The sequence below is a fragment of the Armigeres subalbatus genome, chromosome 3 (assembly GCF_024139115.2).
Source record: "Armigeres subalbatus isolate Guangzhou_Male chromosome 3, GZ_Asu_2, whole genome shotgun sequence".
NCBI classification, from domain to species: Eukaryota; Metazoa; Arthropoda; class Insecta; order Diptera; family Culicidae; genus Armigeres; species Armigeres subalbatus.
In genome coordinates this window covers 351,122,527-351,147,357 of record NC_085141.1, presented here as the reverse complement: position 1 = coordinate 351,147,357, position 24,831 = coordinate 351,122,527, and the positions used below count along the sequence as shown (strand labels likewise).

Below are 24,831 nucleotides of genomic sequence, written 5' to 3'. Positions count from 1 at the left end.
ATGAATAAAAATCATGACATCTCAAACAATGTTCCTCTAAACGTGTGTAACGCTTGCGTAACGGTCTACTGGGAACAAAGTGGTGAACAAAGTCACGAAATCGTGAATAATATTTCAAAAATCATGAATGCGAGAACCTAGTTCATGGTCGGATTTGATAATTCGAAACGCAATAAAAGTCTTATTTGTAGTTTTTTTACCATTCTGTTTATTGTGTCACAAGTCTTTTGCTACACAGTTGATACTCATAGTTGCGTTTAAAATTAAAACAAATTTAACAAAAATAAATTGCCCTTTTTGGCAGTGCAAGACATTTGATCACGAAACTAGTACACGCAAAAAAAGCGTTCATGGATTCGTGAACTAACATGTTCACGGTAAATTTTTCCGGGAGCAACATTCACGGATTCGGGAATACAGTCACGTTTTCTGGAACGTTCTAAAAAATGTGACTGGTGATCCCGAATCCATGAATTAAATCACGGTATTTTTTGGCTGGTACACGAATTCGGGAACGCTTTTTGCGTGTGTTCATGAAACGTTAAGATTCCTGAAATCAACAGAAGAAAAAAACTTACCAGCTCTGTTCAAAGTGGTCGGAAAGCAATTCTGTGGCTGATCACCAGGCAGAACAGGTTGATGTCTTCCTTTTCCATTTTGGCAAACATCTCCAAATTATCGATGCCATGTTCATTTCGGGGGCCCTCAGATTCCAGTTCGAGACAGCAACACGTACGGACGTGTTTTTTGCTCGCGCATTTTTTCGAAGTGTTTTTTTCTCGTTCGTTCGCTGTTAACGTTTTCGCTTGTCGCGTTGGCGTTATTTTCTCCCGGACCCGTCATGGGAGACTCGGTGGCCGATTCGGTCGCTGGAAAAGTGCCTAAGCGCACTGCTCTTGGAGGCGCGGGTAACCCCTCCAAGCAGCTTTTGCAGAGCAACGTGTTCTCTCCGTTGCCACTTGATGACGCCGGCAATCCGCCGAAAAAGAGGAAGAAGCAGCAATCGCAGCTGCCGCAGGTGCAACCGGAGCGGAAGGAGAAGTGCCCGCCAGTGTTTGTTAAGGGCAATCCACCGGACGGCTCCACCACGTGGAAGGACCTGAAGCTGGTCGGCGTTATAAATTACACCGTCGTTGACTGGGAGCGATATCGACCAGTGCAAACGACGTCACGCAGTGCACCAACTGCTTCAATTTCATCCGACTGACGAGTGCGACAAAATGGAGGTGGCCGATCCCAAGTGCGCCAACTGTGGCGACAAACATCGGGCCACCACAAAAGGCTGCCCAAAGCGAGCCGAGTTCCTGGAAAGGCTTCCACCAGGATGATGCCGAAGAAGAACCGTGTTCCTGTAATCAACGAGGTGAACTTTCCAGCCATCCCGGCTCCCCGTCGTGTGATTCCAATACTCCCACCGCTACAGCCGCACAAGCGACTGGCAGCGGCAGCTGCATCGGTCCAAGCTCCAGCATCGTCGGCACCTTCCACCAGCGAATGGCCCCCGCTTCTTCCTCCTGGGTTCCGTCGGCAGTCGAAGAACGAAGCCGTCCCACTGGAAGAATCTGCTCCGCTGTACATTCCGGAGCAACTGATGCCGATCTTCGCGCAGCTCGCCACTCGGCTGTGCGGCTGCAAAACCCGCTCCGACCAGGTCTTCACTCTTGGCATGTTCATCATTGAAAATGGCTGCTAGGGTGGGCCTGGTCAACTGGAACGCTTGCTCGCTAAAGAGCAAAATAATTGAGCTGAAGGATTTCCTTGAGGAGCACCTAAAACCGGAGGTGAACGTCAACATCCCGGACTTCCGCATCGTGCGACTCGACCGGCCGACCAGGGGAGGCGGTGTGGCCATCGCTCTTCGCTACAACATCAACTGTCGTCTGCTTCCAAGCTTCCAGCTCAGTGTCATCGAGGCCATCGGTGTCGAAATCACCACTTCGGTCGGCACAATCGCGGTCATCGCGGTATACTGTCCAACGCAAGCCAAAGCCGGCGATGGATCAGCGGCTGCCCGTCGGAGGGACATCGTCAAGCTGACGCAGAGGCAAGGCCAGTATATCATTGCCGGCGACTTGAATGCCAAACATCAAGCCCGGGGCAACAGCCACAGCAATCAAAACGGCACCATCTGGAGGAAGGCCACTACACGATCTTGAGCCCGGATTCCCCCACTCGGCTGAGTCGGTCCGGTGTCCACGCAACCCTCGACCTCTACAAAAAAAACCTGAGTGACCACGTCTCGCAGCCAGTTGTCTACCAGGAGCTCAGTTCGGATCACTATCCGGTGGTGGCGGAACTGGGCTTCTCGGTCAATCGGCACCAGCAGTTACGGCGGAACTACCACCGAGTGAACTGGCAGCGGTTCCAGCAGTGCGTCGACAACTCCGTCGATTACGAGGTGCGTCCGGAGACGCCGGAAAGTATCGACCGCCAGCTGTGCGCCATCGAAGAGGCAATCTCGGTGGCCAGAGAGCAGCATGTCCCGACGGCTCGGCAGGTAAGCAACTCCTTAAACATCGATACACTCACCAAAGATTTGATTCGATTGCGGAATGTCACTCGCAGGCAGTTTCAGCGTACTGGACTGCCTGAGCTTAAGGCACGCTGCAATCGAATCACAAAAATTATCAAGGCCAGAATGGTGGACCTCAAAAATAGCGATTTCTCGAATAAGATCCGCACTCTCCCAGATTATGCTAAGCCGTTCTGGAAAATGACCAAAACACTAAAATCCAAGCTTCGGCCCCTCGGCCCACCTTTGATCCCACTAGACAATAATGGCTCTAAGGATCGCTTGATAACCCTGCTGAAATAGGTCGTTACTTCGTCAGCTCACAAAATCTTGGGCAGAGCATCGTCAGTCCATACGAAGCAGCCGTCAACGAGCATGCTAACAACATCCATTTGATTCCCAACGACTTCTCGGAGGAGTTGGAGATCTCAGCTGACGAATTGACGGCCTATATCAAATCGTCGAAGAACATGAAGGCCCCAGGCTTCGACAGCATCCTGATTCTCGAGCTCAAACACATGAGTCCGTTCTCCGTTCTTTGAGCACCTCTCGCTGTTCTTTAATCAGTGTCTCCGGCTCAGCTACTTCCCATCGTCCTGGAAGTCAGCGAAAGTCATCCCCATCCGGAATCCTGGGAAGGATCCTTCCTCCCCCAAAAGTTATCGACCCATCAGCCCTCGCTCAGAGTTATCCAAGCTATTCGAAAAAGCTATTCATCACCGGTCACTTGAGTCTGCCGAAAATCTCAACATCTTGTTCGAGGAACAGTTTGGTTTCCGACGCGGTCGGTCAACTGTACACCAACTGACGCGAGTTACCAACGTCCTCAGACGGAACAAGTTGGTCTCGAAATCATCCGCCATGGCCTTACTCGATGTCGAGAAGGCACTTGACATTGTATGGCATGATGGCCTGGTGTACAAACTACAACGCTACAAACTACATCGCTACAATCTTCCCAGCTACCTGGTAAAAATCATCAACATTTACCTATCGGCAAGGATATTTCCTGCGGAGCGAGTTCCAATGCGCATAACATCGTCGCAGTCGTCCCCCAGGGCAGTATCCTCGGTCTCCTGCTTTTCAATCTGTTCACCTCCGACATGCCAGAACCTCCAAAAGGCAGCATTCTGTTTCTGTTCGCAGATGACACCTCCATCGTTTACAGTGGTAAAGTGATCAGAGCGCTAGTGACAAAACTCCAACGAGGCCTGGATGCCCTGACAGAGTACCTCACCAGCTAGAAGATCTGTATCAACGCGGCGAAGACCCAGGTCATCATTTTCCCCCACTCCAAATCCCCTAAACTTGTTCCGCCTGGGGACTGTAAAATCATCCTCAATGGCACGACTGTGGAATGGGCCAATGAGGCCGGCTACCTTGGCTTGACCCTCGACAGCAAGCTTATTTTCAGGCAACAGGTTGACAAAACGGTGACAAAGTGTAATGTCTTGTTGAAACTACTGTACCCTTTGATCAACCGCCGGTCGTCATTGTCCCTGAAAAATAAGCTTGCTGTCTACAAGCAAATCATCCTCCCTGTGATCGAGTATGGCATGCCGGTCTGGGAGAGCTGCGCTAAAACCCACCACCTCAAACTTCAACGGGTCCAAAACAACCTCCTGAGGATGATCCTCAACACCCCTCCCAGGACAAGAACATCCGAGGTCCACCGTCTGGCCGGAATAAAAACCTTACATGAACGCTTTGATGAGTGTAAAGAAAAGTTTAGGGTCCGTTGCTTGAACTCGGACCAACAAGCGCTTAGGGCGCTAGTTCCAATCTAGGTTATCAAATTTTTATTGTAAATATTAGTGTACATAGTAGTTAGGTTATCAAATTTTAAAAAACACACTAGCCCCTCCTGAAGGCCGTCATGATATATTATATTTTAAAAATTAAGTAAAATAATAATAATAATAATAATAACAATTGATGTTAAAAATAATTGTAGAACAAAAAATGTTTTGAATAAAGAAGAATTTTACTACTACTTCGGGGACCCTCCTTGGCCGTACCGTAGGACGCGCGGCTACAAAGCAAGACCATGCTGAGGGTGGCTGGGTGCGATTCCCGGTGCCGGTCTAGGCAATTTTCGGACTTCCTTGGGCATAAAAGTATCATCTTGCTAGCCTCATGATATACGGGTGCAAAAATGGTAACCTGGCTTAGAAACCTCGCAGTTAATAACTGTGGAAGTGCTTAATGAACACTAAGCTGCGAGGTGGCTCTGTCCCAGTGTGGGGATGTAATGCCAATAAGAAGAAGAAGATGTTCATTTCGAAGAGTGTTGATGTAGTCGCCAAGACCTTTGGTGCAAAGAAGTTCTTCCAGAGCATTGCATTCGTCCGCAGGTTTTGCTTGAAGGATCTCCTGCATCTTCAACTCCTGTGTCATCTTTCAATACTTCCGGCACACGAGAAAGCTAATTCTCGAAATCAAATGACCGTGCTGGCATGATTGATGCTTCTGGAGTGGATTGTTGCGTACTAGGAGTGAGGACGTCCACAAATTACGTAATGCTTAGAAGGGGAGGAGGGTTGAGTGAAGTGTAACGATCCATACAACATTTTCAGAAGCTTCATACAAAAAGTGTGACATGAGGGGGTCCAACAAAAAGTCCAACTTTTGCGTTGCGTAATTAATGGATCTTCCCAGTGAGGATTTCGTTCGATGAATTTAGTTCGGAAAATATATGCCACTACATATTTCGAAATGCAGAATAATTTGCGAACAAAATAGTTGTTTTGACGTAGAATTACGTCTGTCTTTTCTATATTGGGGTACACTTTACGATTGCAAAATATCGTAAAACATCACGAAAATATGATAGACTTCATGAGCGTAGCCAGAATTTCGAGCAGAGAGGGGGCAACTTTCTTAGATTTTCTGAATCGTAGTTTTATAAAAACACATAAATATTAATGCATGGCACTATTTCTTTCTAAGTTCCAATTATTTTGAAACCAAATCGACAACCAACAGTAAAGATCACAATAGCGCATTGCGCGTTGCGTCGCGCTGGGCGTTGAAGTCAGCGTTTTGTACTAAAACGCAACGAGAATGAACGTGACGCATTCGCGCTCACAATGCAACGTTCGCGTTGTTCATTTATATAACAACAAGATGATTAAAACAATAATGGATGAATTTTCGGAGGAATTCCTAGATTAATTCCCGAAGAGATCCTGAAAGAATTCCGGTGGAAACTTCAAGATTTCCACTGGGAGATCCTCTAGGAGTATCTCCGGAAATTCTTCCGGGAGTTCCTCCGGGAATTCTTCCAGAAGTTCCACCGGCAGTTCCTCCAAGAATTCTTCCAGGATTTCCTCCGAGAATTATTCCCATAGTTCTATCGGCACTTTCTACGAGGGTTCCTCTGAAAATTCTGCCGGGAATTTCTCCAGAATTTCCTCCAGGAATTCATTCAGGCTTTCTTTCTGGAATTTATTTAGGCTTCTTCAGGAATTTATATAGAAATTCCTGCAGAAGTTCCTCCGAGAGTTTTCTCTGGGAGCTCCTCAGAGAATTCTCCGAAAGAGGTCCTCTGATGATGATGATGGTCCAGTAACATACCCCTACAAAGGTTTCAGCTAGACGAGATTTATCTATGCGATGAATTCTCCAAGGTTTTTTTTTCAAGAATTCTTCGGGTTGTTCCACTGGCGGTTCCTCCGGGGGTTCCTCTGAAAATTCTCTCGAAAGTTTCTTTAGAAATTCCTTCAGGAGTTCCTTCGAGAATTCCCCCGGGAGTTCCTCCGACAATTCATCCGGGAGTTTCTCCGAGAGTTCCTCCGGGAGTTTCTCCGGGAATTCCACCAGTAGCTTTCCCAGGTAATCATTCGGGTTTTTTTTTTCAGGAAATCATTTAGGCTTTTTTTCAGAAATTTAGCTGGAAATAGAGAACACTGGGTTTTAGAGAAACATTATTAAAGTCTATATCTAATCTAAATCTAAGGAATTTCAAACAGAATACAAACATTTTAAGGAGAATTCTTGAGCCTGAAATGTTTCGAGTTGTTTTTAACTTTTATATATTATGGATCCTAGATACCCTAATAATTTTTTGGGAATCTTTTGAATGCCAACCACCTATTTCTGAATATAATTCGATCGTAAAGTGCACATGTTTAAGAAAGTTCATTACAGTACCCGTTCAATCTGTCCACCTTTTAGGGAAGGGCGGTTGAAAACATTTTCCGTTTTTGGCCCAATCTTATACCCCCAATGTCACCCCAAACGACGGTACCAAACATGTTTAAAATTTTCACAAATCTGGATTGGATTTCAAATAACTTCTGAAAGAGCTGAACAGAACAAACGCTGAAACAATTATAAAAGTATTTCTCATACTTAGATTATTTGTGGCCTAACTGAAAAGATCAGTTTCTCTTCATTGATTATTTTATTTAATCAACACAATTAACTGCGGTAGTTTGCCGTTGAACTAATGGTTTGTTGTTATAATATCTTGCACAAGAAGCAACAATCAAGGCAGTAAATATTGATCCAGTTGAGTTATTGCCAAAAAATGAAAACGATGATGAAAAATTTATCATGCTCAGCGCGAAATGTATAACTATTAGGATAGTTAGTTTAGAAAATTATTCAGAGGCGTTCAGCCTCTGCACAAAATCTAAATCAGTTCCAAACCAATTTTGAATACTTGGACCTGTACACATTCTGAACCAAATTTACACGAACTCGAATTTTGAACAGATTCTAAGCATAATTGAGACATATTTTTAAGCATTTGTTTTGTACATTTTAAACTGATAAAGCCTTCTTAGACTTGGTTCCGCTTGGAATTCTATTCCTAACGACAATAATTTCGAATCCTTGAAAAAGATCCAATAAGGATCGAAACGTTGGAGAAAGAAAGCATATAGTTGTTTTTCATTCAAAAACCAGGCTGAAAAGCCAATTGAATCAGCCAAAAAGTACATCAAAAGCAGTCAATATTATCGAAATAACAAATTTTGGATAAATATATGGTCTTAATTAACTAATAAAATTGGGCAGGTTTTCAAAAAAATACTAACACTGAACTAATCTTGAAAATATTCTGTGCAGAATAGAACCGGACTTTAGGCATTTATTCGATCACAAAGAAATTATAAACGAAGTGAGCAGATTCTAAACAAATTCTAAACAGATTCTTGGAATATTCGGTACATATTTCGAAAAGAACCAGAATCTGATCACATTATAACTACGTTTCGAACGAATTCCGATCAGAAATTCAACCGGTTTCCAATAATTAATAAATTTACTTGAAGAATCGCATCGTTACACTTATTTGGCAAAGAACATTTCGCACCAAGAAGCGTTCAATTGGGCGGCAATGAATTGTCACATACTCAAGAGTATCCATTGTTCAATGCGACTGTTTCTAACAAAGAAGAACAAAAGGAAACCTACAACGATTAAAAAGGATGATTCAACTTTGCCATGAGCTTTTCGGTGCTGAGTTGCAGTGTTGTCCTACACTCTGTCCAAAACATTCTGCTCTTTGGTTTTACTCCATCTAAACGAGTTTATAATCTTAACTAAGTAAGTGCAACTAATAGAAGGATATTTGAATTTCCTAAAAGTTATGTCAAACTGGCATACAATTTCACGCCAGAGCCACGTGCGTGCTGAAAACACACTGGAGTGTATTTTCAGCGCGCGCGCTCCTGTGGCTCTGGCGTGCATTTTTATGACAGTTTGACATGACTTTTAGGAAATTCAAATATCCTTCTATTAGTTGCACTCACTTAGTAAAGATTCTAGAATCGTTTACATGGAGTAAAATCAATCAGCAGAAGTTTTTGCACATAGATTAGGACAACACTACTGAGTTGGGTGCATTTCAACACACAAATGATGTAGTTTCTCAAACCATCGAAAAAATTGTTTCGCTTCTTGCGTCAGAATCGTATTTTTGAACGAGAATTCAGATTATATAAAAATCTCAATTGCAAATGCAGTTTCTCAAACAAACAGTTTATTTGTTTTCGAATGTAATTTACTCAACTAGGTTAAAGGTTTAGGAATGTGTTTCTACTAAGTCGTCATTTTTTGGTATCTGCCCATTAAACGAACCACGGCTAATAAAAAAAAGTCACATATATTTATCCCTGTCATAAGCAAGTATGTTTTCTTGTATGTATTACATGTAGCAATGTAGCATATACCTATCATCGTGAAAGCAATGCTAACAGTTAGAAAAAAACTTCTCCCTAATTTCCAACAATTTTCCCTACCTTCGGTGTGCGTGAGTGCCCTCTATAAAAACAACCAAATCAAAAAAATAATCCGAGGGGGAAAACGCACCGAGGCTGAGTTCCTCAATGATCAGCGGGCACGTTCCCTCCATATCTCCCGGTTCAGCTCTGGATGTGTGCTCGGCTGGATTCAGAACCACCACCACGCAGGCAGCCAGCCAGCGTATCGGCAGCTGTAGGCAGAGATGGCGCAATAACAAAAATTCTCCCCCTCTGCTATACGACGGCGGACGATGCGAAGGTTTAATCAGGCGGCGTTTTTTATGTTTACAGTTGTGGGCCTTATATACCGCTGGCTGTGGCGTTGCTGCGTTCCCAGAGCTCGGGACGATTACGAACGGGCTGCGATTGGATGATGGCGCATTTTTTTCGGTGTCGTTTATATAGGAAGTAAAAAAGTATGCGGGAAGCTTTGTGAGTTCTTGTTTTTGATTGGGTGAAGCGTTTTTTATAGCGGTTGATTGACGGAATGAGGGAAAAACATCAAAATGGAGTTCTGAACTATTCGGTGGGTTAGTGGATATGCTGTCGATTTATAAAATTGAGCGAAAAGGGAAACCAACATTTCCAGATTTTAATGTTTCATAATCAGTCATTTACATTATTATTACAAATTTTGTATAATTCAGCATTTTCTAAGATAACCTCACACCTTCTGGGGCAAAATTCGATAACTAATCAAATCACATCTGATTTTATTATTTTTATATTCATAAGTAACATAAATTGATGCTGATGGTTTTGCGCGTATCTTATGCCTCTGATGAAATTCAATTCTTGTGCCGACACTGTGCTGATGAATCTCTCTTGTTAAACTATCCTTAGCTCGACTATTATCAAGTAAGGCGCTCTTCAGCTGGGTTGCAACTTAACAAAGGCATATGCAGGTTTCCACTGATAACAGCTTTGAAAACATATTATCATAATTACTGGCGGAGTTAAGCTGGGGCACAATGGGACACGTGACCCACCAAATCGAATATTTTCCCTGCAATTTAATTATATACCGTTTTGACTCATATTCCGAACACTTGAGCATATTTTTCATATCGAAGGCACGGTGCCCCGGTAGACCGTTATTATAAAATAAAAATGTCCATCAAAACCAAGTACAGGGCTCAATTCCTGTGGTAATTCTGCACCTCTGGACCAATTTTTAAAAAAATCCCTAGGAGGAATCTCGAGAAATCTTGATTTGAAGTTTTAAGTTAAGAAATTTCAAAAGAACCCATATAAGAATCCAAAAATATCACCAAAAACCCTGATTAATCCACCTTGATAGATGTCCTTCAATTCTTCTTGTACCTGCCGGTCGGAAGTAACCACCAGCTTTGCGGGGTAGCCATCCGGCATTCTTGAAATATGCCCTGCCCATCGTACCCTTCCAGCTTTAACTACCTTCTTGATACTGGGTGCGCCGTAGAGCTGGACGAGCTCTTGATTCATCCTTCGCCGCCATACACCATTCTCTTGCACAACGCCAAAGATGGCCCTAAACACGCGTTGCCGTTATTAGAACTATAAATATTTACAACTGACTTATCTTACCAAACTAACTTAAGTATGTTTTTGTATGGGTAACTTGCTCGAGTTTAGTCTAAGTGTTGCTTTCAATGTTTAATAGAATGAAAGGTAAAAACTAATTTTAATTTAGTGTTTATGTTCATAATGGAGAGAAGTATGACCAGAGTTCGTGTAGAATAATAGTAGTTAGAAGCTGTTATACTCGATCACAGCACTTACATATTAGCCGATCTTTGCTGTCAAATCTCGTCAAAGTTCTAATCAACGGACTAGAAAAAGCATGTTTGATATGTAAGCCTAAACCTATTCCGATACCTCTACAGAACTCTGAAATATGATAATTTAAGATATGGTACTTTGACGTGAATGAAAGCTGCGACTTCTTCCAGCTGCTAGCAAAGCCACCAATTGCTTCCTTAAAACCATGGTAGAGTTTCAAAGAGCTGTATCTTGCGTACACTTTTTTGAAATCATTCAGAACCTGCTGATTGACATATTAATTAGAAAATTGTTAATGTTTAAGCAGAGTAATGACGTAATCCGAAAGATCGGGATTCTAGTGAACTCTATGCAATTTGTTGATGCCTCATCTGTACTTGGTTCACCCATAAATTTACTCAACATGGCACTTCTCGAGCAACTTTAAAATCTCTTTTAACAATTCCGAACTAGATGTGTAGTGATAGAGATAAGCAAAGGTTCATTTTATTTCTTTTTTAAAGTGCTTTTAAAAGTTCAAAAATTGAATATTTTATCTTCGTCGTAACCGAAAACCCAAAAGAATATGCACAAAGCTTGTAAATTGTTTTCTCTCTCTTGTGCATTTTTCCTGATGTTTTCCTTGGTTCTCGAGATATTTTCCATCTTTGGAGTCATTACCAGTCCGATGATCCTTTTGCGGGGAAATCTCAGAATACGATTAAGTTCCGTCAATTTAATTGTGCCAGCATCTGATGAAAATCTAACCTGTTATAGAATGCTAAACAACTACACTACTTTAAACAAATCTTTAAGCTGTTGGTTTTTTCATCAATTTTTTCCGTACTCCAATCTTTACTTTTGATGCTCGAATATATTTGTGAATACAAAAAAATACAAACCTTAATCTGAATGGCATTCAACAAAGAATCTGTAGCCTGCACGTGAATTCATGAATGGTTCTGAACGATAGGTAGCATTCATGAAGATAGACAGCTTCAAGCCATACAAAAAACATACCTAAGCCAGTTGTGAAAATTTATAATTGTAATAAAGACAACAAATTCAAAATGGTTGAAAACAACTTGGACCACTTTTTGGACGGCTTTGAAGGTATTTGAATTAAAATATAGATTCTTTTGAAATTTCTTAATTAAAAACTTCAAATCAAGATTTCTCGAGATTCCTCCTAGGGATTTTTTTAAAAATTGGTCCAGAGGTGCAAAATACCCACAGGATTCGAGCCCTGTACTTGGTTTTGATGGACATTTTTATTTTAGAATAACGGTCTACCGGGGCACCGTGGAAGGTCTTTGTGGCACTTATTACTAAAAATATGTTTATAGATCAATTGTTTTCAACGGATAGCGCAAGAATAGAACTTTCATATAAGCGCAAGATTTTTTTTATTTGAAGATTTATTAGGAAATTCCTTTACGAATTACGAAGGATATTCAGTTTGAAAAAAAAAGAGCTAGCCTCGGTGGAGGTTGGTAGGGGCACGGCAGGTATTTCCGTCAATCGTCGTAGGGGCTAAAACCAACGAAAGCAACGTACATTTGCTAGAACTCCACTATAGCAGAACGTTTCTCCTGAGCTTACGATTTGGTACGAATGAGTTTTACAATAAAGCGTCTCTTTTATTGGTTTTCGAGACTATGACGAATAGACGAAAATACCTGCCGTGTCCCTACTCAGATTCTGATGACTTTTTCGCAAACGCGTGTATATGCGCAGCCAAGTTATTTATAAGCCAATTTATTATTTCGTCCGAAAAATCCTCCAGACATTTTTGGGTAGAAAATACCCCCAGGAGGTCATTCGGTTATTCATCCATAATTTCTTTCAGGCATACCGCGAAAAACTCAGGAATACTGCCGGAAATCAAAAATTCACTGCAAATGAATCTATAACAAAAATCTCAAATTTCTAAAATTCCTTAAATTTTATTCTACAATTTTTTTAGAAAATCATCCTTTCAGAAATTCCATTCCATCGGCTGCCGTAATTCCTCCAAGAATTCCTTCTGAACTTCCTCCAGGAATTTCTTTGGAAAATTCTCAGGAAATTACTTTGGAGAGTGATTCAGAAACTCGTTTGGAAATGCATCAAGATATTACTTCGAAAATTCAAAAAAGGAATTCCTAAAGTATCTTAAAGATTTCCGTAATAAATTCCTTCAAAAATTCTTCAAAAATCCTTCTGAAATTCCTTAACCCTCAATAATTCCTTTGGAAATTGTTTTAGAAATTCCTTTGGAAATTTGGTCGGAAAACTCTTCAGAAATAGCGGAAACTGATTCAGGAAAGCATTCCGAAAGTCCATTGATTTTTTTTAGGAATCGTTCGGAAAATTCATTTGGAAATTTTATGGGGATTGACCGTTTGGCCGAATACCGTTGGGGTGAATGCCATTTGGCCGAAGGCCACTAGGCCCAAAGTTGTTTGGTCAAATATACCATTTGACTGAACAGACCATTGGGCCGAAAGTCATTTGGCCAAAAGTATAATTTAGCCGAATAGGTCATTTGGCCGAATAAGCTATTTGGCCGAATAGGCCATTTTGCCAAAAAGGACATATGGTCAAATAGATTATTTGGCCGAATAGGTTATTTGGTCGAACAGATCATTTTATGTTTAAGAATGGAAAATGAGAAATCAGAAATACGAAGTGAAGAATGAGAGGAGAGGCGGCTCACATCTCACTGTGAAGTGAGAAATAAGAAATTAGAAATGATGAGCGAGAAAAGAGGCGTCTTCCTTCTCACTTTACGCAGTGATAAGTGCGTAAGTGATATATGAGAAGTAAGATGTGAGAAGTGAGACGCCTCGCTTCCCACTCCTCATCACATACTTCTCACTGTGAAATGTGAGTAGTGAAATGTTCATCTTCTCACTTCGCATTACTCACTTTTCACAGTGAAAAGTTACAGTCACTCCTCATTTCTCACGTATCACTGTGAAAAGTGAGAAGTGTGAAATGAGAAGTGAGACGTCTCACTACACACTCGCGCTTCTCAATTTTTACAGTGAGGAGTGAGAAAAGAGACGTCTCACTACTCACTTCTCACTGCAAAAAGTGAGAAGTAGGAAGTGAGTATTGAGACGTCTCACTTCGCACTACTCACTTTCCACAGTAAGAAATAAGGAGTGAGAAGAGAGACGTCTCACTTGTCACTCCTTATTTCTCACTTTTTAAATGACATGTTCTGCCAAATGACCTATTCGGCCAAATGACCGGTTCGGCTGAATGTCCTATCCGGCCAATTGTCCTATTCGGCCAACTGTCCTATTCGGCCAAATGTCCTGTTCAGCCAAATGTCCTATTCGGCTAAATTTCCTATTTGGTCAAATGTCTCATACAGCCAAATGTCCTATTCAGCCAAATGACCTATTCGACCAAATGACATATTCGGGCGGATGACCCGTTCGGCCAAATGACTTTCGACCTAATGGTTTGTTTGGCCTAGTGGCATTCGGCCAAATGGCTTTTGGCCTAATGGATTTCGGCCAAACGACCCTTCCCCGAAATTTATGTTAGGAACTTTACCGAAATTTATTTTATTATTTCTTATTTCATTCTTCAACAATTTTCAGAAAAAAATCTTCTAGCTAAATTTTCGGAATAATTTCTGCAGGAATTTTTGAATGGTTGAATTTCCTAAAGGATTTCCTGGAGCAGGTTTCTAAGGAATTTTCGGAGAAATTTACAAAGGCTTCTCTAGAAAATTTTCCAAAGGAATCCCTGGACGAATGTCAAAAGGAATTCCTAGCATAATTTCTCAAAATATTTTTCGAAATTATTCAAGTGAATTCCTGAAGTAGTTGTCAGAAGAATTTCTGAACGATTTCCTAAAACATCTTCTTCTTCTTCTTATTGGCATTACATCCTCACACTGGGACAGAGCCGCCTCGCAGCTTAGTGTTCATTAAGCACTTCCACATTTATTAACTGCGAGGTTTCTAAGTCAGATTACAATTTTTGCATTCGTTTATCATGAGGCTAACACGATGATACTTTTATGCCCAGGGAAGTCGAGACAATTTCCAAACCGAAAATTGCCTAGACCGGCATTGGGAATCGAACCCCGGAGACGAGCCAGCCTCGGGCTGAAAGTCTCCTTAATAAAGTCAATAAAAAAAAAAATCGAACCCAGCCACCCTCAGCATGGCCTTGCTTTGTTGCCGCGCGTCTTACCGCACGGCTAAGGAGGGCCCACCTACATATTCTGACGAAATTCCTAAACCAATTTCTGTTGGTATTCCTGAAGGAATTTTCGAATTATTTTCCTTAGGTATTTCTGAAGAAATTTTCAAAGGAATTTAAAAAAAATCCTCAAGGAACTTTCCAACGAGTTTCTGAAGAAGTTATAAAAAAAAGTTGTTAAGGAATTTCCGAGGAAATTTTCAAAATTTTCTTAGAATTACTCTTTTCTTATTTTCAAAGCATTTATCTGCAGGAAATTTCAAAAAAGCTTCTGGATTTATTTCAGAAGTAATTTTTGGAGAATTTTCTGAAGAAAGAAATTCCGAAAGAATTTTTGGAGGAATGTACAAAGAAGTTCTTGGTACAATTTAAAATGTCGGAAATTCTTCCAGGAGTTCCATTGACAAATTATCATGTTTTTGGGAAAACATTCATAAGAATTTCTAGAGACTTTTTTAATACATTACTAAGCAATTTACAGTCAGTAAAATGCTGACATCTTTTTCTTGATGGGTTACGTGAATAGTCGAAAGAGTAATAGTTCTTTGTACTGATTTTTAGTTATCACATATTTAGCTTTAATGGAGCTGTGCATAATCTGTTCTATAGATACTGCAAAAACTGTTGAAACATTTAGGAATTTCGAATCAAGAAACTATTGACTATTGATTATTGAAATTTTTTGAGCATACCGTCCTCAAATTCATTGATTTCGATAACAAAACAAATATATTCTCTGTGTACATCATTCTAAAATCCTGCATTATATTGTGGCTTTGGTTTTTTACTTGTTGCAAGCTTTCTCCATATTTTTACCATAAACATATCTGCAGTCTAAACGTAGTTTTGTGCACTAAATAAAATACATTTTTCGTAGAGTAGACTCTAGATTAAAGCAAGACACGCACAGCTTCATCTCAGTAGATACCAACACCAACACGAGCCAAATACACACTGAAAGCAATTTAACAATTTTAACTATTTTTCTCATACTTTCTAAAATATTAAGCTCTCTAAAAAAATTTGAACGCAAAACTTTTCGCAGCTTGGTGTAGATAAACCTTTAAAAATTAACACTCACTTTCTGCTAGTTATGGTACCTTTCTGCTTGTTCACATTGTTCTACTTTTACCACCATAATCTTCACTGTTTTCTCGAAATTGTGTTGCCACAACACGAACATTTTTTCTCCATCGGTAGAATAGATTGCTGCTGCTGCTGTAAATTCTTTCGCTCGCTCTCGATTTTTGCTCGGATCTGGAATTTTAATCCTTTTTGTACATAACCATCGATGGATAGAAAGAACTTTGGACATATTTTCCGTAGTGTTTGCTCTTCTCACGCTCTGCTGTTTGAACTAGACTCGAGGAAGGGCGCCTCCCACAGTACACACTCGTAGATGGAATGGGAATGCCACTTCTCTTGTTTCCGAGTAGCCTAGTTTGAGTAGTTTCGCATCCCTTTGCCGCCTCTAGGAGACCACACCTAACCACTCGCATCACAACACAACTGTAGACACGGGACGTCGAACAGAGGCCCCTCCCCCCAAAACGCTCGGGTTCAGAGCAGTCTCAGAATGTCTCTCCATCTTCCCATCCCATTCCCCATTGCAGGTTTCAGACACGGATCTGGAAGTGATCGAGGCGACCGGCCGAGGTCTGGCGGACGACCCCGGTGCAGTGGCGGCAGCGGCATCGACGGCTACAGCCGGGAACATCCCGGACATCCGCAATCGGTACAAAGATCCTTCTTTATTTCTCTTCTACATTCTATTATTTAACTTTTGATTTAATCATGTTTTATTTTTAACCCAAATTACGGCGAAAAATCTAACACGCCCTTTGAAAACCAATTAATGAAACCGAACGAAATGATCCTCAACGCTGCGCAGTCCACCGGCACCACTGCCGTATCGGCCAATGTCGGCCGGGCCGATTCTCCACCACCATCCACCATCGTCGTCGTCATCGTCCCGTCATCTGAATACATCGCAGAGCCACCTGGCGGATTTGGGCAGCGGTGGGACGCCGAATCGGGTCGCGTTCGGGGCTGGTCTCGGTGCCCCCTCGCCGCCGGCCGGTGTCCTGGGGCTAAACCCTCTGTACCACCCGAACCGGCACAAAATCTCCTCGTCGTCTAGCGATGTGGTCAAACAGTTGAAGAACAAGGTGATTTGAAGCGATTTGTTCCTCGTACACATTCTGGGCTAGGTGCAGTGTTGCCAGCTGCCAACAGGCTCCAGAGTTTGTTTTTCCTGGATGCCTTTTGTATACATGGACAGAAGTGCAACCCAGATCAAATAATAAAGAGAGCAAAACAACTTCACACCACATTCACAAATACAACACAGGGAAAACTTTCGGTAGGGGACACAATTCATCCGAAAACTAGTCAACATCCATATTATAATTGTTGGGCATAGAATTGCTTCGATGTTTAGAGCAAAAAAAAACTTACATAAAAATAGATAGGATTTTGTTGGTTGTTAACCCGTTATACTTTGCCAAACAACACACACAACTGTCACATCCTCCACCTTAAACTTATATACTATTGACTACAAACACGATTCAACCAATGTTTGTCCTTTCGAAAGCGAGTTTTGTTGAGTTTTTGGCATCCTTCCACATCGACACTCTTTTTTATTATCATGAGAAAGCTGATTTTAAGAAAAACCTTCTATTTTCAGAAATATCGTCTATTGGCTGTGGCTTGTATTACTAAAGTTGTTATTTTGTTTCTTCCTTTTCTGTGTTTGTATCTCCTTTCCCATGGAAATGCTTTCAGGATTACAATGATCCGTCACGACCTAGGAGAGGCAGCGAGACTCAGCTATCGAGGGCGGATTACGACTCGGTAAGTATAAGGATATTTATATTTTGTTAGCTTACTTTGGCATGCAACGGATAACTCGTTAGATCGCACAAAACAAGAGTGACTAAGTAGCTGATATGTTCGATCTAATTATATATTATTGTGGACTAGGTCTAGAAACAAGGTTTGCTTTGTTCATTTCCAACCAAATTCCAGACTCTCAATTTGTTTATGAATGAAATACACAAATGTTGACTTGTTACAAAAGCTCTGAGCAGCCCAGATGGTTGTTTAGATTATAATGTAAAATGCAAAATCCCTCAGCCCTCAGTAAATACACGCGTGGCTGTTGAAGGGTTACGAGTCTAATCAGTTGACATCGCTTTTCGTCGTGCGGTGATCTCAATGGATTATAACACGGTAATCGTCTGAGATCAAAACTGCGTTGGGCCTTTTCGATTCGCGTAGTCTGGATTTTGTGATAGGGCGCCCACTCCTGCACAGTATATTCGACTTTGCATCAGCCAGCAGTACAGGCTTTTCAAGGAATACGTCATCAAAATCTGCAGCTTTCCAGCGAATGAAGCCTAGTGCGGCAAAAGCCTTTGCAGTAGTCGTTGCAATATGCTCATTGAAATTCAGCATGCAGTCAATCGTAACTCTAAGGTCATTCATTGAGCTCCCACTACTCAGTTCGTTCCGCATGCAGAGTAACAAAAGTTTATCTGCCTTATGCATCGGATAAAACAATCGGCTATTAGATCAAGATGTGGCACTCCGGATGGCATAGGATATGTATTGGATTAGATAGCATCTAATTTAACGAAGGATGACCCTCCCACCAGGTCAGAACGCATCTAAGTGACAATCCAATCAGGAAATCCCAAACGTTCTTATTTATTAAAAGTTATATGTGAGGAACTTCATCGAAAGCCTACGAAAAGTCGTTGTTAATACTGTCAACTTGACATTATGGCCAGACAACTTAGAATCGAGAATGGATCATAGTTCTCAAAGGCGCATCCACGTTGCGAGTCGTGGGTAGGACAAATAGGAAATGCCAGTTTGGGCAACAGTTATGGTATTAGCATTCGCTTTAGCGATTCGCAAAAATTCATGAGTGTTACAAGCCAAGACTATGGCATGATAGTAGTATTACCACCCGTGACCACAGAGAGCTGCATCTGTTACCACAGAGGTGCAGAGAAATCTACGACTTCTCAAGGGTGCCACGGAAGGTTTTTGAGCTGTTAGTATGGAAGGTATAGCAGTACGAATAGTTTCGGTAGAACGTGAAACACAGAAAAAAGCTAAGACATACAGTTATCGAACACACGACCTCCTGCAGAAGGCGGAAGCGGTAGCCACTAGATCACCGAGCGTGTTTTCGAAATCGATGAATATTCTACATATATTGTCTACACTGCCGCCAAAAGCGAAACCGTTACTTTCCCTTGTTGATATGAAATCCATATCTATATGAGATAGTCGTGCTTGAGGCAACAATATAATTAATTCTAGAAATAATCTGGACTTGGAAAGATCTTTGAGGACACAATACTCAGATAATTTGAGAAATCTTCTACGATTCTCTGGAAAAATATTGTTTTCACAGAATTGTTTGAGGATAACTAAGAAGCATAACAAACAGAATTCTTGATTATCGAACATTTTTAAAAGCTTTCAGCAGAAGTCATGGATCACAGAAATTCGTAGAATTCTCCAATGGTTTCAATCAATTATTTTAGCGATTTTAGCAATTGGATTTAGCGATCCAAAACGAACTTCTAAGAAATCGTATGATTGTCAAAGAATCTTTTGAAAGTTCGAAATTCCTTACGGACCAGATTTCAATCGGGTTTTGTGATGTTTGTGGTTCCTCAGATTTCAATTAATCTTTTAAGGCTTGTAGAAAACTTTTTTCCTTAGGTTTCCGATAATTCATTAAAGCGCACTTCGTCTATCATACCTTTCAAAATGTTTAACTTATTTCATTTGCTGATTTCAACAACTTTTGTTTACCTCTGGAAAACTTTTAGACCAAGGATATTTCTGATCATTTAGAAATCTGGGTTTGATCATTTAGTAGATTGTCAATAAATCATTCTAGATGCTGAATTCCAAAATGTTTAGTATAGTAAGCTTATAGTGCGAAGGTTTTTCTACAACTCTGCCTAATAGTTCGTTAATTGTCTACTTATGAAGGACATAAAGCACCAGATGCAGTAGCTAAAACTTAATGATTTATATTTTGTTATCATCTAGTATAAGTTACTGCAACTAGCACATTACCTCCGTTTTTAGTGAAATTCAAACAACGATTTGTTAGGCAGAGTTGTAGAAAAATCTCCAGATAAGAGTCTACCATACTACACACCCATATTTTTGCCAGCTAATGACTTCATATGTATGTTTTATCATGGGTAGGACAATGCTTTGACTGTCCCACCCAGGGAAATTCGTGCGTAGGACATGTCCTACTTGTCCCACCCACTCCCGGCGCCACTGATAGTTCTCAACATTACGGGAGCTATCTGCTATCTGCCGCGAAGACGAACACACCTGCTTGTAGTGTCGAAGACCGCGTTGTAGAATTATGTAATCGAGGCTCTATATTACCTCTGCTGAGTATTTGGAACCAATCCAGTGAATTTATGTCGTTATTCGTAGCCTCGTAGTCACAGCGGGAGAAGTCAACGTCAAAAGCTATTTCTTCCTGGAGATGATGATCCGTGTCGCGTAAGTCCAAACGTAGAACGAACAGTTTGTGGTGGCGGTCAGAACCAATTGGATATTATGCTTCAATAAGATCAGCTATGTAACTGTCACTTACATACAAAGGCCTTGTCAAGAAGTCTTCCGTTGAAACTTGATACATTGTAGATTTGCTTCAAACCACTAGCAATCAAGGTTTCAGTTAGAGTTAGCTCCTGCACGGAAGAAGCGTTGGTTGTCAAGTATCCTTCCACTTCGTCATCATTCGAGCCGAGGAAGGTTGTAATCCCCAACTATGATTACGGTGTCATAGGGAGCAGCTATGTGCGGCAAATTTATCAGGATCACGGCTCGGCCTCAAGTAAATGCCGGGGTTATGGGTAAGCGTGACATTCACAAGAATCTGCTCAAGTGGTTCACTCTCTGATAGATGAAGCGACACACTTGTTAGAGAGCATTTAACTGCGATTAAAGAACCTCCTCCTCGTTTGAGATTACTAGTCGAGCCGATGCGATCGCAACGATAGATGTTGTAATTATCAGCAAGTTTAGTGTTTTGTGCATCACTGCTCAGACAAGTTTCAGTTATAACTATAGTGTCATAATCGCTGGAGTCAGCGCCAGCGGCAAGAAAGAATTTGTTGGTTGACGTGAGCATTCCACTTCCTTCTGATAATAAACTGTTTAGTAGTAGGGTAAAACGATCTATTATGGAGGGATTAAGTGCCGCGCCGAAACAAAATTGTTTTCGAAAATTCTTTAAAAATGAACTGTTTATCTTTGAAAGGATGCTTTCGACTGTTGTGCTAAATTTTGTTTGACTATTATCGGCTCTTTCAGTCTTATAAAGCAGCTAAAACGTTATTGCATCTATTTACCGACGTTTCGGTGTATATTTCACCTTCATACTTCTCATTATTTTTGCACTGCACTGTGGTTTTCGAGATATTTCCTGTGGTATTTGAGCTTTATCCCACCTACACTCGCGATAAAAGCTTCTATATATTTACACAATGTCTTCACTTCTCATAAGACGAGTTTGTACAATCCCATTGAATTCCACCACTTAATTGTATCTTGAGAGATACGTATTTCGACCTCAACAGTAAGGCCGTCTTCAGTGTCTCGTACGTCGAGTCGAGTCAAGTCAAGTACGAGACACTGAAGACGGCCTTACTGTTGAGGTCGAAATACGTATATGTCAAGATACAATTAAGTAGTGGAATTCAATGGGATTGTACAAACTCGTCTTATGACAAATCAACCACTAGATCGTATGGATTTGCAAGAAAATTGTGGCATGAGAGCTGCTTCCACTGATTGCCAGTCGCCAGTACATCAGATGTCACCGTTGCAGAAAAGTACTCCACCGCACGCTGCCGCCATGACCGCATCACAGACGCCATCGTAGCGAAAAAAGCAACGGGATGTTGCGAGAAAGTTCCACTTGAGAACTGCTGATGCTGAAGACCGCTACGGCCGAAGTGGCCTGCGCGGTATATAAGAGTCTTCTCCATTCGGCTCGACCCATGGCTACACGTCGCCAACCACGCAGACTACGGAGGGTCCGCAAGTCATCTTCCATCTGATCGATTCACCTTGCCCGCTGTGCACCTCGCCTTCTTGTGCCCCTCGGATCATTGTCGAGAACCATTTTCACCGGGTTACTGTCCGACATTCTGGCTACGTGCCCGGCCACCGCAGTCGTCCGATTTTTCTGGTGTGAACGATGGATGGTTCTCCCAGCAGCTCATGCAACTCGTGGTTCATTTACCTCCTCCACGTACCGTCCGGCATTTGCACCCCACCATAGATGGTACGCAGCACTTTTCTTTCGAAAACTCCAAGTGCGCGTTGGTCCTCCACGAGCATCGTCCAGGTCTCGTGTCCGTACAGGACTACCGGTCTAATGAGCGTTTTGTAGATTGTCAGTTTGGTACGGCGGCGAACTCTATTCGATCGGAGCGTTTTGCGGAGTCCAAAGTACGTACGATTTCAAGCCACTATGCGTCTCCGAATTTCTCTGCTGGTATTATTTTCGGCAGTCACCAGTGAGCACAAGTACACAAATTCTTCTACCACCTCGATTTCGTCACCACCAATGCAAACTCGTGGTGGGTGGCTCACATTGTCTTCTCTTGAATTTTCCTATCATGTACTTCGTCTTTGACGTGTTGATGACTGAGCGGATAGGTTCGCTTAGCTTCCCTCTTCAGTCTGATGTTGGCTTTTTCCATCTTCTCAAAGTTACGTGCCATAATATCTATGTCGTCGGCGAAGCCAAATAGCTGGACGGACTTATTGAAAATTGTACCACTCGTGTTAATCCCCGATTTTCGTATTACCCCTTCCAAAGCGATGTTGAATAGCAAACACGAAAGACCATCACCTTCCCGTAACCCTCTGCGGGTTTCGAAGGGACTCGAGAATGCCCCTGAAACTAGAACTACGCACATCATCCGATCCATTGTCCCTTTGATCAACCGCGTCAGTTTATCCGGAAAACCGTGTTTGTGCATTAGCTGTCATAGCACGTTGTATTCGCGGCATTTCTGCAGTACTTGGCGAATGGCGAACACCTTTTCCGTGGTGGAGCGTTCGCCCATAAAACCCGCCTGGTACTGCCCCACGAACTCCCTTGCAGTTGGTGCTAGTCGACGGCATAAAATTTGGGAGAGAACCTTGTAGGCGGCGTTCAGCAATGTGATTGCGCGGTAGTTGCTACAATCCAGATTATCGCCCTTTTTGTAGATGGGACACACGACACCTTCCATCCACTCCTGCGGCAAAACTTCCTCCTCCCAAATCTTGGTAATGACCCAGTGCAGCGCTCTAGCCAGTGCCTCACCACCGTGTTTAAATAGCTCTCCTGGTAGTTGGTCAACGCCAGGGGCTTTGTTGTTCTTCAGCCGGCGAATCTCATCCTGGATTTCCTGGAGCCGGTAAAATTATGTCCTTCGCGCGTTCCCCAGGTCCATCACCATACCGCCATCTTCGTTTGCCTCATCGCCATTGAGGTGTTCTTCATAGTGATGCCGCCCTTTGAATAACCTCATACGTGTCGTGTTCGTAAGAAGGTTCCCGTTTATGGCCCTACACATATCAGGCTGTGGCACGTGGTCCTTACGTGGACGGTTTAACTTCTCATAGAACTTTCGTGCGTTATTAGCGCGGTACAGTTGCTTCGTCTTCGTTCTTCGAGTTTTGTCTGTTCCGCCCCGTTTATATCGTGCCTCGTTCGCTCTCGAGTGATGTTGCAGGGTTGCAGCAATCTCGCCCATTCCACTAACTGCTCACATTCGCCGTCATACCAGTCGTTTCTCTGATCCGGGGGCACCGTGCCAAGTGCAGCGGTTGCGGTGTTACCAATGGCGGCCAATACCGATCACACTATTGCGCATCTTACCCAGCACTATGGAGCCGGTTCCCAGCTCGTTCTTTCTTTTCTGGTCCTGGAACTGCTCTCCGCCTTCCGCGACATCTCGAACGGAATGGCTCGCGCGCGCGGGAACGCAGCTTTCTTGTAATCAATAAAGAAGGCCCATTAGTCCCGCCCCTTTGTTAATCAGTATGGGTGCAAATTTTATATCACACACGAACGACCGAAGCGTCAACTTGAGCACCAACCATCACAAATATATCCAACTTCACTACAAATGCTCAAACATGTTCGGTGAACCTCGACTCCGCCCCCGACCAGGGTTCTTATATCAGGGTTCACTCACTTCGACAGTAGATGAGAGAGACTAGCGCGGGGTGAAAAATTCTCGCTTAACTTTTCAAAAGGACCTAAGTAACATTTTTTTCGTGAATTAATTTGAATAGCGCAATCGACAGAAAATCATGAAAGCTTTTGATTGCAGTACTTAAATTAATTCATGAAAAAAATGTTACTTAGGTCCTTTTGAAAAGTTAAGCGAGAATTCATTGTCAGTTCAAAACATAAACAAACTTGGTGGCTGCCCCATATAAAATCCAAGATGGCTGAATCATGAAATTGGCATACTGCTACACCTGTTTGTATTCACCTTGCCCCCGACAACTCAAACCAAAATCAAACCGTTTTAATTTTTTCCAACCGAGTCGCCAACTGTCAAATGGTTGTTCGAACAACTTCACACACGTTCAAACAAAGCAGCAACCAAAGCGTTTTTCTTGGAGGCGGAATCAATGTTCGTCAAACTGCTTGACTGGTGTGAACGCTGCATAAAGCGGAGAGCTATTCAAGCAAAGGAAGGAAATTTGGATCAACAGCGTGGGTCGTGTAGTCACCGTCGACAATATCAACAGCTCTCGAGTGGAACTTTCTCGCAACATACAGTTAGCATTTAGCATTAGCATTTTAGCAGTTCGCACAAATTCGTAGGTGGTACAAGCCAAGACTATTGTATGAGAGTAGCATCACTTTCATCCGTTACCACAGATATTGATTTGGGACTAATCACTAACTCTTAGATGGAAGCAATGCACTCTCCAATAGTCGAGATCTGTCCTGGCCACGTCCTTGCGAATGCTGAGGAAGGGAAAGGATGGTTTGTTGGACACCTACTTAAGAAAGATGCAGAGAACTCTACGACCTCTCATAGGTGCCAC

The 24,831-nt window shown here is 42.1% G+C and overlaps 1 protein-coding gene across 1 annotated transcript in view; it reads left to right on the top strand.

Moving 5' to 3' along the window:
• The window catches only part of LOC134226061 (whirlin), a 596,096-nt gene that overhangs the window by 517,324 nt on the left and 53,941 nt on the right, over positions 1-24,831 (top strand). The window contains exons 13-15 of the mRNA XM_062706580.1: positions 16,323-16,444; positions 16,601-16,877; positions 17,497-17,565. Coding sequence (XP_062562564.1) covers positions 16,323-16,444; positions 16,601-16,877; positions 17,497-17,565 — 468 coding nt within the window. The remainder of the gene's footprint in view (positions 1-16,322; positions 16,445-16,600; positions 16,878-17,496; positions 17,566-24,831) is intronic.